General features: G+C 43.2%; 1 protein-coding gene and 1 long non-coding RNA gene across 2 annotated transcripts in view; one reads left to right on the forward strand and one right to left on the reverse strand.

Annotated features, from left to right (window-relative positions):
• ZFHX2 (zinc finger homeobox 2) overlaps positions 1–22,536 on the reverse strand; it is a 101,506-nt gene that overhangs the window by 25,431 nt on the left and 53,539 nt on the right. Inside the window, exon 6 of the mRNA XM_073632594.1 lies at positions 18,345–18,403. Coding sequence (XP_073488695.1) covers positions 18,345–18,403 — 59 coding nt within the window. The remainder of the gene's footprint in view (positions 1–18,344; positions 18,404–22,536) is intronic.
• LOC141145733 (uncharacterized) overlaps positions 8,528–22,536 on the forward strand; it is a 51,425-nt gene continuing 37,416 nt past the window's right edge. The window contains exon 1 of the long non-coding RNA XR_012244625.1: positions 8,528–8,616. This is a non-coding gene — a long non-coding RNA (uncharacterized lncRNA). The remainder of the gene's footprint in view (positions 8,617–22,536) is intronic.

Here is a 22,536-nt window from a genome sequence, read left to right on the forward strand (position 1 = left end):
GGCACAATTTTTTTTTTAAAACTGTGTAAAAATAAATAACATCATGTAAAATAAATTAAAAAAATTTAAAAAACATTTTTTAAAAACCACCCCGTCCCGACGAGATCGTACGCAAAAGCGAACGCATACGTGAGTAGCGCCCGCTTATGAAAAACGGTAGTCAAACCACACATGTGAGGTATTGCCACGACCGGTAGAGCGAGAGCAATAATTCTAGCCCTGGACCTCCTCTGTAAAGCAAAACATGCAACCTGCAGAATTTTTTAAACGCCGCCTATGGAGATTTTTGAGGGTAAAAGTTTGACGCCATTCCACGAGCGGGCGCAATTTTGAAGCGTGACATGTTGGATATCAATTTACTTGGTGTAACATTATATTTCACAATATGAAAAAAAATTGGGCTAACTTTACTGTTGTTTTATTTTTTTATTCAAAAAAGTGCATTTTTTCCAAAAAAAGTGCGCTTATTAGACCGCTGCGCAAATACAGTGCAAAAAAAAGTATTGCATTGACTGCCATTTTATTCTCTAGGGTGTTAGAAAAAAAACAATATATAATGTTTGGGGGTTCTAAGTAATTTTCTAGCAAAAAAACCTGTTTTAAACATGTAAACACCTAAAATCCAAAACGAGGCTGGTCCTTAAGTGGTTAACCGTTTGCCGACCAGCCGCCGCAGCTGCACTGCGGCAACATGGCTCGGCTGCGCGATTTGCCGTTATGTTACATCGGTAACACAGATGGCCACTAGGGGTACGTGCGCCCCCCGAGCCGATGCGAGTATCTGGCGGTCTCGATCACCGCCGGGCTCCCACGATCTCTCGGGGCACACGGAGAACCGGGATCTGTGTGTGTAAACACACAGTTTCCGGTTCTCTGAGCAGAGAACTGACAGATCGTCAGTTCATGCAGAGTATGAACAGTGATCTGTTAGTTTCCCTGCACAGTCCCCATCCCCCTTCAGTTGGAACACAAACTAGGACACACATTAACCCCTTCACTGACACTGACATTATTACAGTAATTAGTGCATTTTTAATCGCACTGATCGCTGTATAAATGCCAGTGGTCCCAAAAATGTGTCAAAATTGTCCGACGTGTCTGCCATAATGTCGCAGTCACGATAAAAATCACTGATCGCTGCCATTACTAGTAAAAAAAAAATTATTAATAAAAATGCCATAAAACAATCCCCTATATTGTAGATGCTATAACTTTTGCGCAAACCAATCAATATAGGCTTATTGTGATTTTTTTTTACCAAAAATATGTAGAAAAATATGTATCGGCCTAAACTGGGGAAAAAAAATTTTTTTTTTATATATATTATTTGGGGATATTTATTATAGCAAAAAGTAAAAAAGAATGCGTTTTTTTTCAAAATTGACACTTTTTTTTTGTTTATAGCGCAAAAAATAAAAACCGCGGAGGTGATCAAATACCACCAAAAGAAAGCTCTATTTGTGGGGAAAAAAGGACATCAATTTTGTTTGGGAGCCACATCGCACGACCGCGCAATTGTCAGTTAAAGCGACGCAGTGCCGAATCGCAAAAAGTGCTCTGGTCTTTGGCCAGCCAAATGGTCGGGGACTGAAGTGGTTAATGCATAGGATGAATTAAGCTGAAAAAACACAAGGGTTTACAACCCCTTTAACTGACAATTGTGCATCATGCAATGCTGTGCACAAATTAAATTTATATAATTTTGTTCCAATAAATAGAGCTTTCTTTTGGTGGTATTTGATCACCTCTGGGTTTTTTTATTTATGGCTCTATAAACGAAAAAAGACTGAAAATTATGGGAAAAAAAAACCCAAAATGTTTTACTTTCTGTTATAAAACATATCTTATAAAAAATATTTAAAAAAAATTCAAATTTCTTCAAAAATTTAGGCCAATATGTACTCCCCAGATGAAGTCACGAGCGGTGACGTAACGCGTAGGGCGTGGCAGAGAGCAGACGTAACCGGAAGTCAGTAAGGAGGCGCCTCGGACGCCGCTCCAGATTTTCTCATGCTGTATATGCTGTTTTAAAATGTTTTTAATGTAAGAGACCACCCTTATTACTTAATAAATATTACTTTGTTCAACATACTACACCATTGGAGGCTTCTCTCTCTCCCTTCACTGTCTATTCCACCGGATTGGTGGAGCCCGAGGTGGGCAACTCCCCCCCCCCTTCCCCCTTCCCCCCTCCTCTCTATTTTTATAGGCAAGTGTACACCGGGAAGATAATCCAACCATTAGGGACACATCACCCGGATTATCGATGAACCACACCACATAGGACCTTCCAAAGCATACATTTGATGCTTATATTTGCTTCTTTAAGGTGAGAGGTTAGAGAGCCCGGGTTCACCGGAGCCTCCCATTAAAAGATCACCACCTGTATTGTCCCACATACTTGATCCCAGTTACAGTTACACACCATTATGAAGTTTTTATTTAAAAAGAGAATATTATGAACTTTCTATTTATGAAGAGTACCTGTGTCACCAGCACATTTGGATCATTTTGTTGAATATTGTGTGTGTTTATTCACATTGGGGCTTATTCACAGTTTATGTTTATATTTCTACAGTCACTATAGCTGCACTTTTAAGGTCACATTATTGTCACCCATTTATGTGATAGATTTGAAGCGCAAAGTCTCTTTATTGTCTTTATTCTGTGGAGTGTAGTGTGAACACTTTTGACTTTGCTGCAGTCCTTAGAGACATCATCACTATACATGCACGTGTACAATTTTACACATATTTTATTTGTTTTGTTTATTCATCTATTCACCTCTCTCTTATTTTAGATTTAGACACATTCCTTCACTCTATATAGCGCGAGGGACACCATCACATATATTCTGCTACATATTTTTAATTAAAAAATTCCCAATAAGCGTACATTGATTGTTTGTACAAAAGTTATAGCGTCTACAAACTATGTACAAACTATATATACTAGAATTTGTTTTTTTTTAATACTAGTAATGGTGGCGATCAGCGACTTATAGCGGGATACTATGGCAGGGAACACTGACACTTTGTGTGAACCAGTGACCCTAATACAGTGATCAGTCCTAAAAATAAGCACTGTCATTGTACTAATGACACTGGCTGGGAAGGGGTTAAACATCTATGGCGATCAAAGGGTTAAATGTGCCTAACCAGTGTTTATTTGTGCACCGTGAGGTGCTTTCACTAAGGGATTTGCAGGTTTTTGTTCCCTGCTTTGCCCTGCTGACAAGACAGAGCTCTGTATTGTTTATATCGAGAGAGCTCTTTCCTTGCCGGTCATCCATTGGTCAGCACCTGCTGATTGGCTTGTGCTGTGACTAATCACAGCACAGCCAGTACGTGCCCCCCACCCAGAAAAGCAGAACCGTGATATTGTGCAGCCAGCGCGCACTGCAGTAAAGCTACAGTGAGTAGTGAGCGATCAGTTTACCCCTCCACACCTAAGGGTAAAACAAATATTAATGCCTAGGCACAATTTTGCAACTTTGTGTTAGTAAAACTGTATATATCATCACAACTACTTTGTACATCCAGGTGAATTATACCTTGTTTTTTTCAGTACAAATTGGGCTTTCATTTAGTGGTAAATAGTAGTGGATATCTCCTGATTTTTTTTTTTGCGGGGGGGGGGGGGGTTTCCTTGAATATGTGCGAGTTACTCCCCTGCCCATAACACCAGTCCGTATTTTGTAGCACACATACTGTAACTTTCAGTTATTAAACACCTTCAGTTATTAATTCACCTATAATGAAGTTGTACTGTAATAAACCCCCCCCCCACCCCCCTGAGTGTAGCACACATAGGATTACACTAACCTTCCTCCCTCATCTAACTGTCTTTTCATTTGACAAGGCCCCAGCTAGTACCTCTTCATACTGCGCATGAACATTGCAGCTCCAATTATTCCAATGAGTATGCCATACTCCGAAGGAACACTGGAGACAGTCATGAGTATGGTTTACTCACAGCAATAAGCGGGGTCACTGAACACATGCACACTATGAAGGGTACCCAGCTGGGACCATATAGGATGAAAGATCACTGGATTGGGGAGGAAGGTAAATATTATTCCAGCGGGCTGCGCTTAGAGGATGGGGGACTTTATTAAAAGACAACTTAACCAGACACCCTGACATATATCAGCTCCTCAATATGTAATCAGATCACCTAATTCATATTAGATAGACTTGTAACCTCTTTTATACAAAGAGTTACCAGAGAAACTTTCTATTATATCAGATATTTGTTTAATATGATCAGTGGATGCCACATCCAATACCACTTAAAGGACAGCTTTAGTTATATAGGGGAGCTGATATCACAGACTTGTAAGCAACCAGTAAGATTAGGACTGCAGACCTGCATAATTGTTTTAGGTCAGCAGCTTACTAATGAGTGAAGCAATAATAGTGAAGACTTCAAAATGTGTAATTGAAAAAGTTAAGTTAGTGCTGCTGCAGCGGCGCTTTCAACCCTTTTTCGACCGCTAGCGGGGGTTATAAGCACCCCGCTAGCGGCCGAATAGCGCCGCTAAAATGCTGCTAAAAATTTAACACTGACGCCCCCAATGCTTCAGTGTGAAAGCATTCTTAAAGTGATTGTAAAGGTTAAAAAAAAAATAACAAACATATCATACTTACCTCCACTGTGCAGCTCGTTTTGCACAGTGTGGCCCTGAACCTGCTCTTCTGGGGTCCCTCAGCGGCTCTCGCGTCTCCTCCCCAAATCTGATAACCCCCTGGGAGAAGCGCTTCCCCGAGGAGGTTAACTTGCGGGCGCACTTCCAAGTCCATAGACGCCGAATGCAGGACTCGGCCCAACCCCCCCGGCGCTCACGTCATTGGATCTGATTGACAGCAGCAGGAGCCAATGGCTGCGCTGCTATCAATCTATCCAATCAAGAGTCGAGAACCCCCTAGCAGAGAGACAGCGTGTACCCGTGGGTCAAGTTCGAGGGGTCGGGTAAGTAAAACGGGAGGGACGGGGGACGGTCACTGACAGGTGTTTTTTCACCTTAATGCATAGGATGCATTAAGGTGAAAAAACACAAACCTTTACAACCCCTTTAATAATCGGACACTCACCTGTCCTACAGTCCAGCGATGCGGGCGTACGAAGCCCTGCTTCTCTCCCCCTCCTCTCCACGGCGCCAGCATTCTTACTGTGGGCGCGCGGCTGTGGCTTCACAGCCAGGCATGCACTATAGCATGCGCAAGCCGTGCTACGTGCTGTGAATGGCCAGGCAATCTTCTGGAACCTGTGACGTGTCCCAGAAGATTGCTGGGAGGGAGGGGAGAGAGGTGAGCTTCCTTATGGCGCCGCAAAGCCCCAGGAGGAAGTGGGAGATGGATGCCTCTAAAAAGAGGGTATCAGCTCCCCCCCCAAAAAAAAATGACATGCCAAATGTGGCATGTCAGGGGGTCACCATCACTTAAAGGGGAAGTTCCATTTTTGGGTGGAACTCTGCTTTAAGCCTAGTACACACTTTCATTTTTTTAATTCGTTCAACCCAGCGGACTAAACTAAATCCAATGTTAGTACAGTGATCCCTGGTCATGAAAGAGTTAAAGTGGTTGTAAATCTCAGACATGACATCTGAACAATCATATCTGTCTGCTGCTTTGTTGCTCTGCTATCAGCATGAGTCACTTCTGACAAGTTTTCCTGACACCAAGAGAAAAATGTTGAAGGGGAGGGACCTCCAGCAGATTGACAGCCTCAGCTCTGTTCCTGTGAGCTATGTGATGGTGGGTGTACTCTCAGACCTCTCCTCACTGAGCTCTGCAGAGCGTAACTTCAGCTCTCCACCCTCTCTTTTCTGAACTCTCAGACAAGCTTTATACATTCAGCGCTTTGAACAGATGTAGAGAAGAGAAGACTGCAGATAAAAAGGTAAAACGTATCTAGAAGGATGTGTTTTTATATCTGTGTATCACCTGAGGAAGTCCCTTCACTGGGTATATGTAAGGATTTACAACCACTTTAATGTATTCTACAAAATGTAGTACTCATAGACATCACAATGTACATTGCCACGTGATAAAGATAGACATATGACAACAACACCCTGCTACACTTGTGTATATACACTTCCAGGCCCTGATGACACCTAGACAGTGAACGAGCTACAACAGAAGTGTTAACTCCATCTTTAGCCTCTTGAACACTAGACGTTTTTACAGCTGCTGTTTTTGGCTTCAGGCATTTTTTTTCTGCAGCCAGTAAACTCCGCAGCATGTTATCCTATGTGTCCATGCACACATAGGCTGTTATCAGCAGTTTTAGGCAGGGGCTTTTTTTTGGCTGGGAAAAAAACCCAGAACTAGTGGGTTTGAAGAGGAGTTTTTCAGCTGTAAAATTGCTCTAACTCTAAAAACAGCTAAAAAAGGTGGCTATTCAGTGTTTATGAGCGTCTTTGAGCCACAAGCTTTTGCTAAAAAAAAAAGCTAAAAAAACTCTGAAAAACACTTCAAAACTCATTCTACAGCTAACGTTCAGTGTGCATGAGGCCTTGGTATTAAATGTACAGTGTTCATTACTTGATCCACACTGCAGTTCAAAGGCTGAGGTGTGCGACTAGTGCTGTTGCCTATGAGAACACAGATGTGAACTGGGTCTAATGGTGGTCACACACACTATAATAAATTATCGATTTCTTTTCTGATCCATTTCTTCTGATAGGAAACATCGATCAATAGTTGACAACCCATTCAACTGATATGCCACAAAGTGGACTTTGATCAATAGTTAAGATATAATCATAAGTTAGCAATCGCATTTCTCTGTTTCCACCATGTAATCTCATAATCTGACCGATCGAAATATGATCATATCCATGAACAAAGTATCTTGATGCTGCTATTCGATACATAAAAAATGGATCATTTTCTGCCCCCGGCCAATCAACTTAGTTTGATCGAATCTGATCTAAACAGATTGGGTGGGAAGGTATGGCTATTCGATTTTTTTTGCAGATATGATTGTTTTCTATAATCGATCAGACAATAATGATCTGATGATAAAATTGAATCGTGTATGGCCACCATAAGGTCTTATTCACACTTGCAGGGTTAAACCTGTGTTTAGATGCATCTACAGCACATTTAAAATCGCATATAAATGCAGGTAGTGGTTTTTCAAAGGTATCCTTCAGATTTTATAATTCTGGCTAATTCAGACTGGACATTTAGCTGCCTTTAGGGCCATGGCAGTAAAGCTGCGTTTAGAGAAAATAGAATCCCGTGCTCCCTGAATCCGACGTTAAACTCAAAATGCAGCTTTACTGATTTAAACACTATGAGGGTTATTTACGAAAGGAAAAGCCACTTTGCACTACAAGTGCAAAGTGCACTTGAAATCGCACTGAAAGTGCACTTGGAAGTGCAGTCGCTGTAGATCTGAGGGGTAGATCTGAAATGAGTGGAAGCTCTGCTGATTTTATCATCCAATCATGGGCAAGCTAAAATGCTGTTTTTTTTTTTCATTGCATGTCCCCCTCGGATCTACAGCGACTTCACTTCCAAGTGCACTTTCATTTGGCTTTAGTAAATAACCCCCATAGTAACCTGTGTTTTAAAGTAGGATCTTCTAGGAAAAAGTGATCTGGAAAGTATAAGGGTAAAGTTGATTATCCTTCAGAGAACTTTTGTATTTAGAAAAACGAAAGGCAGGCGTGCCAGTGCGAATGAGGCCTTTAGCAGCCCATGGAGTGCACACATAACATGTGACAGCACAGACAGGCCACGCTCCCTGATGGAGCGTTCAGTGTACTATTGGCTTACGGATCTGGGCTGTAACTACAGCTTGTCAGCTTCTTGTGATGTATGAAGTAACGTATTGAGGATGTGGAACTACTGTGTTTGTAAATTCTGCAAACAAACAATATTTGGACAAAGCAATTCCTTCTTCGTGTACCCGTCTAACAAGTGTGACCCTTCAAATTCTCCTCGCCCCCCCATAGCTGTCTGTTTAATGTCACTTACCGTTCTGAACATAAATAAAACATCTTCCATATCCATCCAGGAGGAGATGACACTTCCCACTAGCTCTGCCAAGACCCTCTGCTTAGTCCCCACACTAATACTTTTGAAGTTTTACTCAGTGGTCACCTTATGTTATCCTAAGTTGTATTGGGCCGGGGAGCCGTCGTGGGTAGCCCCGTACACGTTGTACCCTGCACCCTTACCTTACCACCCTCACTTCTATACTCTTCTACCTCTTTCTTCACTCCTCAGAGCTGTCTCTCCCACACTATCCCTCACACTCCTCACTCCTTTCCATGTCTTCCGCTCACCCGCCCCTGACTGTAACGAATGCTAAATAAAGCACGCTGGTGACCTTCTCGTAACAAGGCTCAGCTACTTTCTGCACTCTTCCAATATCTATTGCCTGTCTTTTTTATTCTCTTTTAATAAAAAATTCTTTCTCTCTCTTTCTCGTTCTTCTCTTCTTTAGGCCTAGCTGGTAAACAAATCCTCTCCCCCTTCTATCTCCTCCCCTGCTGGGTGTTACAGACTTGGGCCTGTGTTTAACCCTCAGCTGTCCACCCCCCTCCCTGGGAAAGATCACTTCCTGCAGCTCCAGGCTAATGCAGAACATGTGACAGAGGTAAAGCCTGGGCATGCTGGGACTAGTGAGTGCATTGTACATTATTACTACTGCACGTATGACCACTAACTACTTTGAAGCTATTCGAAATCTGGTTACATCCTGTGATAATTACAATAAGTGCAACTGAAGGAAGCAAACCCTGTAGTTACTAAGTAAATGTTATGCTTATCGTATGTATAAATATTTCATTGTGCCGTTTTATATCTATAATAGCTACGAGAACAAGTGTGGAGCTATCCTGTGGGTGGCTTGTGAAGAACAATTCAAATAATGTCATTTTTATTAAGAGTACTTTTTTGGGGAAAAAAGAAAAGAGAGCGCTATGGCCAAAAGCAGCCAGATTCTAAAAAAACGAAAGCAAACCTCAAAAGTTCTAAGCAGCGTTCCAATTTCTCCTTTTCAAAGTAGCTCCTGAACTATTTTTGGGCGACATGCGTCCCGCGATGCGGTTTGCTGCGATTGTAGCGCGTTTTATCGTGCAACAGTCGTGGCGCGATTTGAGGCGTCATTGAGTTGAATGGCATCTCAAATATGAGTTCCGTGTTTTGTCATTCGCACATCAGCGCTGTCAAATCACAGGGACGATTCAAAACGCTGTAGTGTGAATGCAGCCTCAGACTGTGTCTTTTTTTTAAACAGAAATCAGCAATGCAACAGATTCATCGCTTTATAATACAGCGCAGCAGGGTTGATTTACTAAACCTGGGGAGTGCAAAATCTGGTGCAGCTGTGCATACTAGCCAATCACTTCACTTTAAGCTTTGACCCAAAAAAAAAAAAAAATGGATTGGTTTCTATGCATATCTGCACCAGATTTTGCACTTTCCAGTTTTAGTAAATCAACCCCAATTTATGCCATGTTGATCAGACCACGTTCAGGCGTATGTAACAAGGCAGTGCAAAAGAAAAAAATAACTGTAGGGAAATTGTAGTCAACAATGACAACCAAGTTTAACCTTTTCCTCATGTGACTAATTAACTTACATATAGTTATAATCTGTGGCATATTCATTCCAGTGAAACTGGAACTTCAACCAAAGGGTGTCTGCAACCTTGTGGGACACATCACAGGTCCCAGAAGGCTGCGGAACCTTTTACAAAGCGTGGCTTGTGCATGCACTGTGGGCAGCTGGCAGTGGAGCCGCAAGGAGTCACAGCCAGCTGCCCACAGTTAACATGCCATCGCTGGTGACCTGAAGACCAGTGAAGAACCGGCTCAGGTGAGGGTGATGCTGGATCTTTGGATAGGTGAGTATCTGTTTATTAAAAAAAGAGAAAAGCATTCCATAGGTCCGAGTGCTGGTCAGGGCTCCCACATAAATATAATAAACCAGGAGCACTGTTTGGGCTTCTACATCTTAGCCCATCGCCAACAGCTTAATGCATATATGTAGTGACAGGAAAAGTGGTCTTTAGACTAGGTTCACACTGCTGCAATGCGATTTGGACCTGACTCTCAGTGTAATTATGTAGTGCAATTTGTATACTACTTTGAAGTGGTTTGCATTTTCTATGGGGCCAAACCCATGGTGGAATTGTACCAAAGTAGTACTGGAACCTTTTCCAAAATCGTGATTGTAAATTCCATTGTCTTATGATTCTGCGCGACTCAAGTAGCATCTAAAATCACACTAGTGGGGAAACAGCTGATCAATTCTGCTTTCCCGCTGTACCAACCTACATACACTAATAGGGGGTCTCCAAAAAGTTTTGAGAACATTTGGGGGCCTTGGACTAACTCTATTTTCACTATATAACCTAACTGGGTTCCTGTTAGACCATACCTTATTATGTATGCTCGTATCAGATACCTCTAACTTGATATTGTAAAATCAGGTTTCACTTTGTAATGGATATTTGCATTCTTTTACACGCATTTTGATGGGTTTTTGGGAGGTGTCTGTTATCATGCAAAAGCCAGTAAAAATGCAGCAAAACGCATCAAACACGCAAGCACAGCGTTTTTGATGCGTTTCCATTGAAGTCTATGGAACCAAAAACACAACCTGTTGCGGACAAAAGTCCCTGACCCCTCCAAAAAATGCATGGGTTGAAAACGCACAATTGTGAATGTGACCCATAAGAAATCGTATTAAATGGACTGTACTGCGTTTCAGCAAAACTGAAAACGCACTGCAAAATGCATAGGTGTGAACCTAAAAGAATGTTAAGTTTATCGTTGTTATGGTATTTGTGCCTTGCACAGTTTGGAAAATCAATAAATACCATCTCTAAAAAAAAAAAATCACACTAGTGTCAACAGTCTAAATATCCAGCCGCTGCACATATGTGTCCACAACAGCCTAAGGATTTGTGCTGAGAGCATGCTCACGGCACACTGACCGAGCTGTTACCAACAACTCCCGGTAACAGTCTCTGATTGGAAGGGGATACTGACCATGTAAGGGCCAATTACATCGCTCACGTGATAAAGAAGCTGAGCCGCCTGAAGGGCTTAACTACCCTAGAAGTAAGTAGCATCCAGTACCTTGGGTCCCAGCACTAGCCCAAGCTACATCTAGTGCAAATGCTTCCTGATCCCCAGAGTTACTGCTCCTTTCACCTCTTTATTTAACAAGCTGAGATTTATGTCATTGGCTATTGTTTAAAGTGTCCAAGCATGTCCTTATGTTGTAGCTTGATGAACTGTGCCTTGTTTTTGCCCTGAGAATTGACGACACTTTCAGGAACAGTACCTGACATGTAGCCATATACAATTCAATTCTCTCATTCAGCCCCACAGGCTGAATGAGAGAAATCACTAGATCCCCCCACCCACATTATCAGCGTAAATTAAGCAATCTCCACTGATGGCTGGCAACAACACCTGCAGCTGTCTAAATAGCCAAACAGTGACTGCATTTGACTGGATGCAGTCACTGTTCACCTAACTTTTTCCACTTGGCTCCTTCAATTTTTTATTTGAAGTTGGTCATGCTGTGCAGTGCTGACAGGGCCACCCACAGCATGAATTTGGGCCAATTCAGCAGGAATCAGTTGAAGTTCAAGCTCTGTATGGGCAGCATTGAGGACATAGTCAAAACTGTTTGAAACCACCTCCCTTAATTAGACAGATAAATTTTGGTCCTCCTGCCTTTGCGTGGGCACACAACACATAAAAAAGGTACATGGATTGTAAGCTCTAATGAGCAGGGCCCTCTGATTCCTTCTGTATTGAATTTTATTGTAACTGTACTGTTTACCCTAACATTGTAAACCACTGCCCAAACTGTTGGCGCTATATAAATCCTGTATAATAATATTAATACATCGGATATTCGTGTCATAAAGTCTGTGTGCATGAGGTCAAACTGAACAAAATTCCTATTGTTTTTTCCACCACAAAATTTCAGTTTCATAGAACATAGGATATTATCAACATATAGAAAAATTTTTGCTACAGTATTTTGGACAATAGAAAGGTAAATGATCCTTGACTTTACAGAATCACAAATTTCACATTGTTCTAGACTAGTTCTCCTTAATGGAAGGGTTAGGCCCCTTTCACACTTGTGCGACTTCAAAGTCACACGATTTTACCGTGATTTCATGGCCGTGATTTTGCCGCGATTTTACCGCGATTTGGGATCAGTGCTACTTTGTACGACTTTGCCACAACTTTGGCATTAACCAATGAAAACATACATGGTGTGAGGCAATTCCTTTTCCTGCCATTCCTGTAAGCACAGCTTGTGCTTACAAAGTCGTACTGAAATCGTGTCTATATTATTCAGGTACGATTTGCATGCTACTTGAGGGTTTAACATTGAGGTCTATGGACATCAACTCGCAAGGAAGTTGGACCAAAGTAGTGCAGGGACTACTTTGAAGTCGGCATGACTTAAAGTCGTGCCAATATGAATGGTAGTCATTGAAAATCATGGAGAATGACTTGTCATATGATTTTGCAGTACAAAATCGTGGGACAAGTCGTATAGGTGTGAAAGGGGCCTTAGGGTAGTTAAAGGGCAATGGTCAACATGTTTTGTGGTTTCAGTCAGCGGAAGCTGTAAACTAAGTTTTCCTCATTCTTTACAGTGTCTGAAATAGGAACTGTCTGTATTGCTTGATAGCAGCAGATTCTTCTTTCCATTCTACATTGGTCATTTTTCAGAAATCAGGTGAAACTAGTTAGTGAAAAGCTATCCTATCCAGAAAACAGTGCAACTATGCTGATGCCAATGGTATCCAATTCATTTGCCCTAAGCTGGCCATACACTGATAGATTTGCAAACGAACATTCGTACGAATATTTATACAAACATCTGTACAAAACTTCTCTGTGCATTCGATTATTTGACAAATGTTGTTCAAAAGTACTTCAAAATATTTCTGCTTTTACATTTTCTAATGAATGTAATTTCCTGAACAAAATCCACATACATTGTTAGAAATGTGTTCATTCGAGAAAAAATTTCCATCCCGCTCCTTCGAATTTTCTCTTTGTTACGAACAATTCGAATGAGATTCTGCTAGTATATCAGCTTTAATCTGAGTTATATGCTAACTCTGCAGTTAGGTTTCAGAAATCTTCCAATATGCGAGGTGAATAGGTCTGATTTCAGGAGTATGTACTGTGTTTCTACCCTTCTCTCAGCTTGATGTATATATTTCTATACAGTATATTTTATACAACCCCAGTTCCAAAAAAGTTGGGATGCTGTGTAAAATCTACATAAAAACAGAATGCAATGATTTGCAAATCACATAAACAGATATTTTATTCATAATAGAAAACATATTGAATGTTTAAAATGAGAAAAATAAAACCATTTTAAGAAAATAAAAAAAGGTCATTTTGAAATTGATGGCAGCATCACATCTCAAAAAAGTTGGGATAGGGCAACAAAAAGCTGGCAAAGTGAGTAGTAATAACAAGGAAGAGCTGGGAGAAAATTTTGCAACTAATTAGGTTAATTGGCTACAGTAAAAGGTGCATCTTAATGAGTCGGAGTGTCTCAGATGTAAAGCTGGGCAGAGGTTTACCAATTGTGAATATTTTCAGAATAATGTTCTTTATTGAAAAAGTGAAAAGCCTAAATATATCATCATCCACAGTACATAATATCATCAAGAAAATCTCTGCGCTCAAGAGACAAGGCCGAAACACAATATTGGATGCCTGTGATCTTCAGGCCCTTAGACGGCACTGCATTAAAAACAGGCATGACTCTGTGATGGACATCACTGCATGGGCTCAGTAATACTTCCAAAAATCACTGTCTGTGAACACAGTCCATCATGTCATCCAAAAATGCACGTTACAGCTCTTCCATGCAAAGAAGAAGCCATATCTGAACACGATCCAGAAATGTCACTGTCTTCTCTGGTCCCAAGCTCATTTAAAATGGTCTGCTGCAAAGTGGAAAACTGTTCTGTGGTCAGACAAATCAAAATTTGGCATTTTTTAGGGAAATATTGGCCTGCATCTACCAAAATAAAGAGGGGAGAGACCTTCCGTTTTGTTATCAGCACTCAGATCAAAAGCCTGCATCTCTTATGGTGTGGGGTGCTTTAGTGTGGAATGGACAGCTTGCACATCTGGAAAGGCACCATCAATGCTGAAAGTTATTTCCAAGTGCTCCCATTCAGATGATGTCTTTATCAGAGAAGGCCTTGCATATTTCAGCAAGGTAATGCTAAACTACAAACTGCATCTATGACAACAGCATGGCTTTGTAGTGGAAGAGTCCAGGTACTTACGTGGACCGCCTGCAGTCCAAACCTTTCACCATTTGAAAATATTTGGTGCATCTTGAAACGAAAAATATGACAAAGACCACCAAGGACTGTTGAGCAGTTAGAATCCTATATCAGTCATGAATGAGGCAAAATTTCTCTCCCAGAACTTCAGCAACTGGTCTCAGTTCCCAGACATTTACAGAGTGTTGTTAAAAGAAGAGGGGATGCTCCATCATGGTAAACATAGCCATGTCCCAACTTTTTTGAGGCGTGTTGCTGTCATCAATTTCAAAATTACCTTATTTTTTTCTTGAAATGGTAAATTTTTTCAGTTTAAACATTTGATATGTTTTCTAAATATGGGTTTATGAGATTTTTATGTAGATTTTACACAGCATCCCAATTTTTTGGGAGTTGGGGTTGTATATAATATATTGATGTACAGTATATGCATATAGTCATATTCCAATATTCAAGCCAAGTATCAATCTGCATGTTGACTGTGAGAAACATCTGAGTGCTCACACAAGGACATGCTTTCTGTATGTGAGAGACAACAAATAGCCTACATTGGGTATGTTTGGGAATAGCTATTTTTGCACCACACACTTTCTGGATAGTACCATTACTATAGCTGATTACTGGGGGTGTGATTTATATCTCTTATGGATATGCCAGGGCTTCTGAAGCCTGCATGAATATCCCAGAGACTTCACATAATACTACCATAATTGCACAGAACATCGATTTTTAAAGCCAAACACTCTGCACAGCCAGACAGGTAACACGCCTACTTCCTTAACTGCATGCTGACCAGCTTCCGCAGTTTTACTGCGGCAGAATGGCACGGCTGGGCGAAACGACGTTACCTTACGTCGCTTCGCCACTTGGCCACTAGGGGTGCATGCGCGCCCGCAGCGTGTGCACGAACCTGATGTGAGTGCCCGGCGGGCGCGATCGCTCGTGACAGAGCGAGAACCGGGATCTGTGTGTGTAAACACACAGATCCCGGTTCTCTCAGGGGAGTAGAGACAGATCGTGTGTTTATACTACGTATGAACACCGATCTCTCTCTCCTCCTAGACAGTCCCATCCCCCCTTCAGTTAGAACACACCTAGGGAACACAGTTAACCCCTTGATCGCCCCCTAGTGTTAACCCCTTCCCTGCCAGTGACATTTATACAGTAATCAGTGCATTTTTATAGCACTGATCGCTGTATAATTGTCAATGGTCCCAAAAATGTGTCAAAAGTGTCTGCTGCAATATTGCAGTCTCCATAAAAACCGCAGATCGCCGCCATTACTAGTAAAAAAAAAAAAAAAAAAATGATAATAAAAATGCCATAAATCTATCCCCTATTTTGTAGACGCTATAACTTTTGCGCAAACCAATCAATTTATGCTTATTGCAATTTTTTTTACGTATGTAGAAGAATACGTATCGGCCTAAACTGAGGAAAAAGTTAGCTTTTTTGATAAAAAATGGGGATATTTATTATAGCAAAAAGTAAAAGATATTGTGTTTTTTTCAAAATTGTCGCTTTTCTTTTGTTTATAGCGCAAAAAATAAAAACCACAGAGGCGATCAAATACCACCAAAAGAAAGCTCTATTAGTGGGGAAAAAAGGACGTCAATTTTTTTTGGGTACAGTGTCGCAACACCGTGCAATTGTCAGTTAAAGTGACGCAGTGCCATATTGCAAAAAATGGCCTGGTCTTTGAGTAGCCAAATCTTCCGGGGATGAAGTGGTTAAACAATTCATCTTCCTGGTTGAGCTTTGTGGCTTCCTATGTCACCTTTACACCTCCTCATTGGACAATAAATCAGCATCATCATCTTTGGAAAGCAATAACGTTGACCCTGGAAGTTGTAAAGCTAAGCCAAAAAGCAGTGCACATACAGACTACCAAAGGTGTGTGTATCAGTAAAGACACGTGTTTGAACCACGTGTTTAACTGTTTGCAAGGAGTTCCACTTTAAAGCCAAACTTATCCATCTTCCTAACAGTAGCCCCTTCCCCCTGGAGGTTCTCCCTGAAGCAGTACTTGAAGCTTTATATTTTTTATACTTACCTTTTCCAGATGTCTTCAGGCAGGTGTAGTGGTACTGTAATGGACAACGCTGGAGAGGAGGTGGGCATTGCAGTTTTTGCAGAGATTTTTTTCTAAAATATGAAATTGATCTGGAATTGGGCTTTAATATACACTGTTCTTTTTAATGGTCTGGAGTAAAGCTTAAAGTGATTGTAAAGGTTTGTTTTTTTTTAAATAACAAACACTTTCCATGGGGGCACTCGTGCGGGCGCGCTCCCGATTCCTGCTGCTGCGTCTTTTGACACAGACATCAGGACTCGGCCCCCGGCTCCCGTGTCACTGGATTTGTTTGATAGCAGTAGGAGCCAATGGCTCCTGCTGCTATCAATCTATCCAATGAGGACCCGAGACAGCGGCTGGATGTGCTGGGCTCATGCTCGTCGCTGGAAAGATCGGGTTCAAGTAAGTAAAAGGGGGGCTGGGGGCATAGAATGCATTAAGGTGAAAAACCTTGAGACTTTACAATCCCTTTAATGTTTTCAAAACTAAGAGACAACTCAAAAGCTGGCCACCCATATTACAGTCTGATAGTAGATCATTTTTAGGTTTCCTTGGAATGATGGGCTAAGTAATTAGCTATACATTAATAAGATTGTTTTGGCAGGCTTCATGCAATACATACAAGGATTTTTCAAAACATTTCCGCACTTTTGTTATAAGTTTCGCAGCTATCTTCACCATAGTATAACAACTCTGATACTAAACTGCAGGGTCAGCCGGTGTTCTGCCGAGAAAGTTCCGCTCGGCTGATAAGTTCCCCCCCACAGTAGGATCCGGCGGAAATAGCCGAAGCGGAATAGTTGAAAATCAGCTGTACACGGCGGCTGAAAGAGGGCCCCTCGCGGGCTCGCTTCGCTCGTCACGCTTCGGGCACGGGCTCGCTTCGCTCGGCTCTTTTAGATTCCCCCTCTAGGTCCACTTGGATGGTAGGGAAGGAACCTGGACCCAGAGCGCAGGCGCCGTGTACAGCTGATTGTCGATCTTGAGCTTTGGCTATCTCCGGCGGCTGTCAGGAGTTTGTACTGCGCAGGCGCTGCGCCTGCGCAGTACAGAGGGGGAACTTATCCGCCGAGGGAACTTATTCGGCAAGACACCGGCTTGCCAGACAGATTAGTCACATGACATTCTCAGACGCGACCAACTACTACCCTCCCTCACTGTTTCCAATGAAAATATAAAAGTGCGGAAACTTTTCGAAGACCACTCATAGTTTCTGGTTACGCTAAAGGAAATTATACAGAGAGGGTACAACCATATTGTGTGTGCCACCAACTTTAGTCCTGCCAACAATACAGTTTTATGGATAGCTCAATTTATACCCAGAATCAATAGTAAAAGGTCAAAACCACCTTAAATCCTGCATGTTGGTGCAAATAAGAAATATATTATATATTTAATTTTCCATAAGACTTACCTGTTGCCTACACATAGTAAAAGCATATTTGTGTAATAAACCAGTACTTCATTCACTAGACACAACTCAGGGCATAGATGCACAAGACTATATGTGTCATGTACTGCGTTGATTTTATTAGCAAGGTCAAAAATAAGTCTGGATGCACTACTGACACAATTTGATAGTAACCTGGCTGTCATTCTCATTCTTAGTTTACCTACTTAGTGACTGATGGACCCAAAACAAATATGCCGGTTGAGAGTTCCAACTTCACTGGATGCTTATTTTTTGCTAACCACGGACACACTAGCTAAGGAAGAATGAATATTATGACTGTCAGAGAGCTAGCAAAATATACGAAAACTCAGTGCCCATATTTCTGACACAATACATTCTCTTTCAACTGCCCAGCTATGTTCAAATAATCATTATATTGAACAGAACAGGAATACTAATAGTTTGTAAGTGAGAGCAAAGCTGGTGAAATGAACCTGGTCACCCGCCTGGTTTATCCCAAAGCTATTTGTTATCGCCTCTTTATAGAGTACATACCGTAGTGCCTTCTGCAGCCTTTTCACATTCAGTCTTCGATGTTTCATCCTGTACAGGGGCTGAATCATGAGATTAGGGGTCAGAAGGGGACAAATAACTAACAAACAAGGGAACTGCTCATTTTATACAAAGACGAGTAGAGGGGCTCTCCAGTAGTACAAAAGGTGTGTGTGACTAGTTGGAGTGGGAAACTCCATATTTATATCAGAGTGGGGGGGGGGGGGGGTTAAATCAAACAAAAAGAGCAAAGAGGAAAGCAAGAAACAAGCAGACAACTACACACAAAGGTATATTTAACAAAACAGTTTAAAAGGCAATGAAGATTTTCATAGTGCAAAAAACAGATGGATAGCTAACTAGCAACTAAGCTGTTGTGAAATTAGTGAAATATGTTTTGTTTTCTGATTTTTTTTTTTTTTGTATTCTGCACATAATCATTGCCCTTCCCAGTGCTTTAGTCTAAAAGCCTGATAGAGTAATAACTACAGGGTTAAGTGTTCATTGGAGGCATACAATAGTTTAGGTGGCAAGTTCAAAAATGAAAGCATCAAAGACAATTCTGGGTCCTTAATATAGTAACAATGAATGGCACCAGTTCCAACATTTGTTTTCCCTTAGAGACATTATCTTAACTCTTGTGGTCGCAGAATTACATTATACATTATCTGAATGAACATAACACATCATAAAATTTGCCTGCAGACTAAATATACGATTTTAGCTACTGGCCAGGAGCTGCCACAAAGCCGTTTGTGGTACTGTACAGAGTGGTCAGAAATGCCTGGGAAAGGTTTACTTTTACCAAGTATGTCCTTTAAAAAATGTATAAATCTAAAATGCTAATGATCTAATAGCAGTAGTTGAATCTTGTACGGGGATTTGGCCATCAATCAATGCAGAAAGTCAGAAAGACGGAAGGATCTTTGATTCAACAGGGACTGGACAAATTTCGATCTCTGTGTGGCCCTCCGTGTTCAACAGAAGCTGACTGTTAGATTGACTTCTGTCGAACAGACACACAAATAAACTATTTTCAATCAGCGACTGCAGCCAATCAGCATACAATGTTCTGGGAGGGGGAGGGACGGGTGATTGGTAATTTCTCCATCCACCCAGCATGTGTGGTTGTAGGAATCTGTTAGGCAGGCCATAGAACCTGCGATTTTCTTACATGCCATCACGGGTTGCAAGAAAGAAAAATCACTTGATTCCCCCCATCATCACATTCAGTGCTATTGCGTTCTCTTGATGGAGAGCCTGCCTATAGATGGTTCAAATCTCGGACGGTCTATACTGAACCGGCTGAGATTCAAACCATCCATGGCCAGCTTTAGATCCATTCTGTAATAAGAGGCAGTGGCGTACCAAGTGGGGGGCGGGCCGCCCCAGGTGCCACACACTGGGGGGGGGGTGTCAGGCCAGCGATACCCCCCCCCGTGACTGAAGCGGTGACAGCAGGGTGGGTTTAGGCAGTGGCGTGGTGACACGGCAGGTTAGAGCATGGAAAGGTGAGCTGCAGTGGCGTTGCAAGGGGGGGTGCAAGCCAAACCCGGGTGACACCCGCCAGAGGGGTGACACCATTGCACCAACGACCCCCCTCTCTCGTGGCCACGGGCTGTCTGAGTGGCTCTGAGCAGTCCCGGCTGGCTCACACAGCCAAGCAGAGTGAAGCCACCTCTCCCTCCTCTCTATGTCTACAGAGGAGGAGAGGACCAGCTGTGCATGTCCTGCGCTAATCTGAGGTACATTATGGGTCTGACTGTACGGAATGGGGGGTCTGCACTGGAGGGGGGGTCTGCACTAAAGGGGGGGTCTGCACTGAATGCAGGGGGTCTGCACCGAAGGGTCTGCGCTGAAGGGGGGGGTTGCGCTGAATGGGGGGTCTGCACTGAAGGGGGGGTCTGCACTGAATGGGGCGGTTGTACTAAAGGGGGGGGTCTGCACTGAATGGGGGGTCTACACTGAATAGGGGGGTCTGCACTGCATAAGTAGGTCTGCACTGAATGGGGAGGTCGGCACTGAATGGGGGGTCTGCACTGAATAGGTGGGTCTGTACTTAGGGATGGGGGTCTGAACTGATCAGAGGGGTTAGTACTGATGGAGGGGTGTCTGTATTTAGGGGGACTATAGTTGGTGGAGGGGGGATGTATTACATGCAGGGGGTCCAGAGCTGTGGGGGGCTGTGTTATGTAAAGGGGTCCAGAGGTGCAGGGTGCTGTGTAATGTAAAGCGGTCCAGAGGTGCAGGGTGCTGTGTAATGTAGGGGTCCAGAGGTGCAGGGTGCTGTGTAATGTAAAGGGGTCCAGAGGTGCAGGGGGCTGTGTAATGTAAAGGGGTCCAGAGGTGCACTGAATGGGGGGGGGTCTGCACTCAAGGGGGGGTTTGTACTGAATGGGAAGTCTGCACTGAAGAGGGGGTCTGCACTGAATGGGTGGGTCTACACTGAATGGGGGGTTTGTACTGAAGGGGGGTTCTGCACTGAATAGGGGGTCTGCACTGTAGGGGTGGTCTGTACCAAATGGGGGGGTCGGCACTGAAGGGGGGTTTTACTGAATGGGGGGGTCTGCACTGTAGGGGGGGGTCTGTACTGAATGGGGGGTCTGCACTGAATGGAAAAGTCTGCACTGAAGGGGGAATTACTGAATGGGGGCATCTGTACTGAAAGGGGGTCTTTACTTAAGGGGGGGTCTGTAATGAATGGAGGGGTCTGTACTGAAAAGCGGTCTGTACCAAAAGGGGGGGTCTGTACTGAAAGGGGGTGTCTATTCTGAGGTAGGTGGGTCTGTACTGATGAGAGGGGTCTGTACTTAAGGAGGGGGGTCTGTACTGATGAGAGGGGTCTGTACTTAGGGAGGGGGGTCTGAACTGATCAGAGGGGTTTGTACTGATGGAGGGGTGTCTGTATTGAGGGGGACTATAGTTGGTGGAGGGGGTCTGTGTACCATGCAGGGGGTCCAGAACTGTTAGAGGGGGGGGTCTGTGTACCATGCAGGGGGTCCAGAACAGTTAGGGGGGTCTGTGTGACATGCAGGGGTCCAGAGCTGTAAGGGGCTGTGTAATGTAAAGGGGTCCATAGGTGCAGGGTGCTGTGTAATGTAAAGCGGTCCAGAGGTGCAGGGTGCTGTGTAATGTAATGGGGTCCAGAGGTGCAGGGTGCTGTGTAATGTAAAGGGGTTCAGAGATGCAGGGTGCAGTGTAATGTAAAGGGGTCCAGAGGTGCACTGAATGGGGGGGTCTCCATCACGGAAGCCATACGAGGCTACAGTGATCCCGCAGTACAGCTGATGACTGGCTCTGGCGTCCTCCCTCACCTCATCCCCGGAACCCACACCATCTCCTGACGGCCTCCTATGTGATTCCATCTCCTGCTGGTGTGTCTTTTTGGACTACATAGAGAGCCTGCTACCACTCATCCCTGATGGACATGATGTGATGTCAGCATATGGACTTGCTGCTACTTGTAGTCCTCCTCTCTCTCCTTCACCCGGAGATGTATCTGAATTCTACTTTTCAGACCTACATGTGAGTGAATATTGCTTGTTACTATTAAAGTGTTATTGATACATTCTCAGTGGCTCCCCTTTCTCCTTGTTTTTTTCTCTCAGCACACTGGACCCGGCTTCCGGTCCTTTTGGTGGCAGCCCTGACCGACTTATGGTATATATGTATATATATTTGTCTTTATACATATATCTTGCTCTTGGACTATGAGGAATAATTGGTTGAGGTACTTATGTATTGCGCCTTTTTTACTTGTTTAAATGCACTGAAGAGGGGGGTTGCACTGAATGGGGGGGTCTGCACTGAAGGCGGGGTCTGCACTGAAGGGGGGGTTGTACTGAATGGGGGGTCTGCACTGAATGGGGGGGTCTGCACTGAATCGGTGGGTCTGCACTGAATGGGGGGGTTTGTACTGAAGGGGGATCTGCATTGAATGGGGGGGTCTCCACTGAATAGGTGGGTCTGCACTGAATGGGGGTGGTTTACTGAAGGGGGGATCTGCACTGAATGGGGTGGGTCTGCACTGAATAGGGGGTCTGCACTCTAGGGGTGGTCTGTACTGAATAGGGGGGGTCTGCACTGAAGGGGGGGTCTGTACTGAATGGGGGGGTCTGCACTGAATGGGGGGTCTGCACTGAATGGGGGCATCTGCACTGAATGGGGGCATCTGTACTGAAAGGGGGGTCCATAC

This window comes from Aquarana catesbeiana, linkage group LG01, assembly GCF_042186555.1.
Source record: "Aquarana catesbeiana isolate 2022-GZ linkage group LG01, ASM4218655v1, whole genome shotgun sequence".
Classification (NCBI taxonomy): Eukaryota; Metazoa; Chordata; class Amphibia; order Anura; family Ranidae; genus Aquarana; species Aquarana catesbeiana.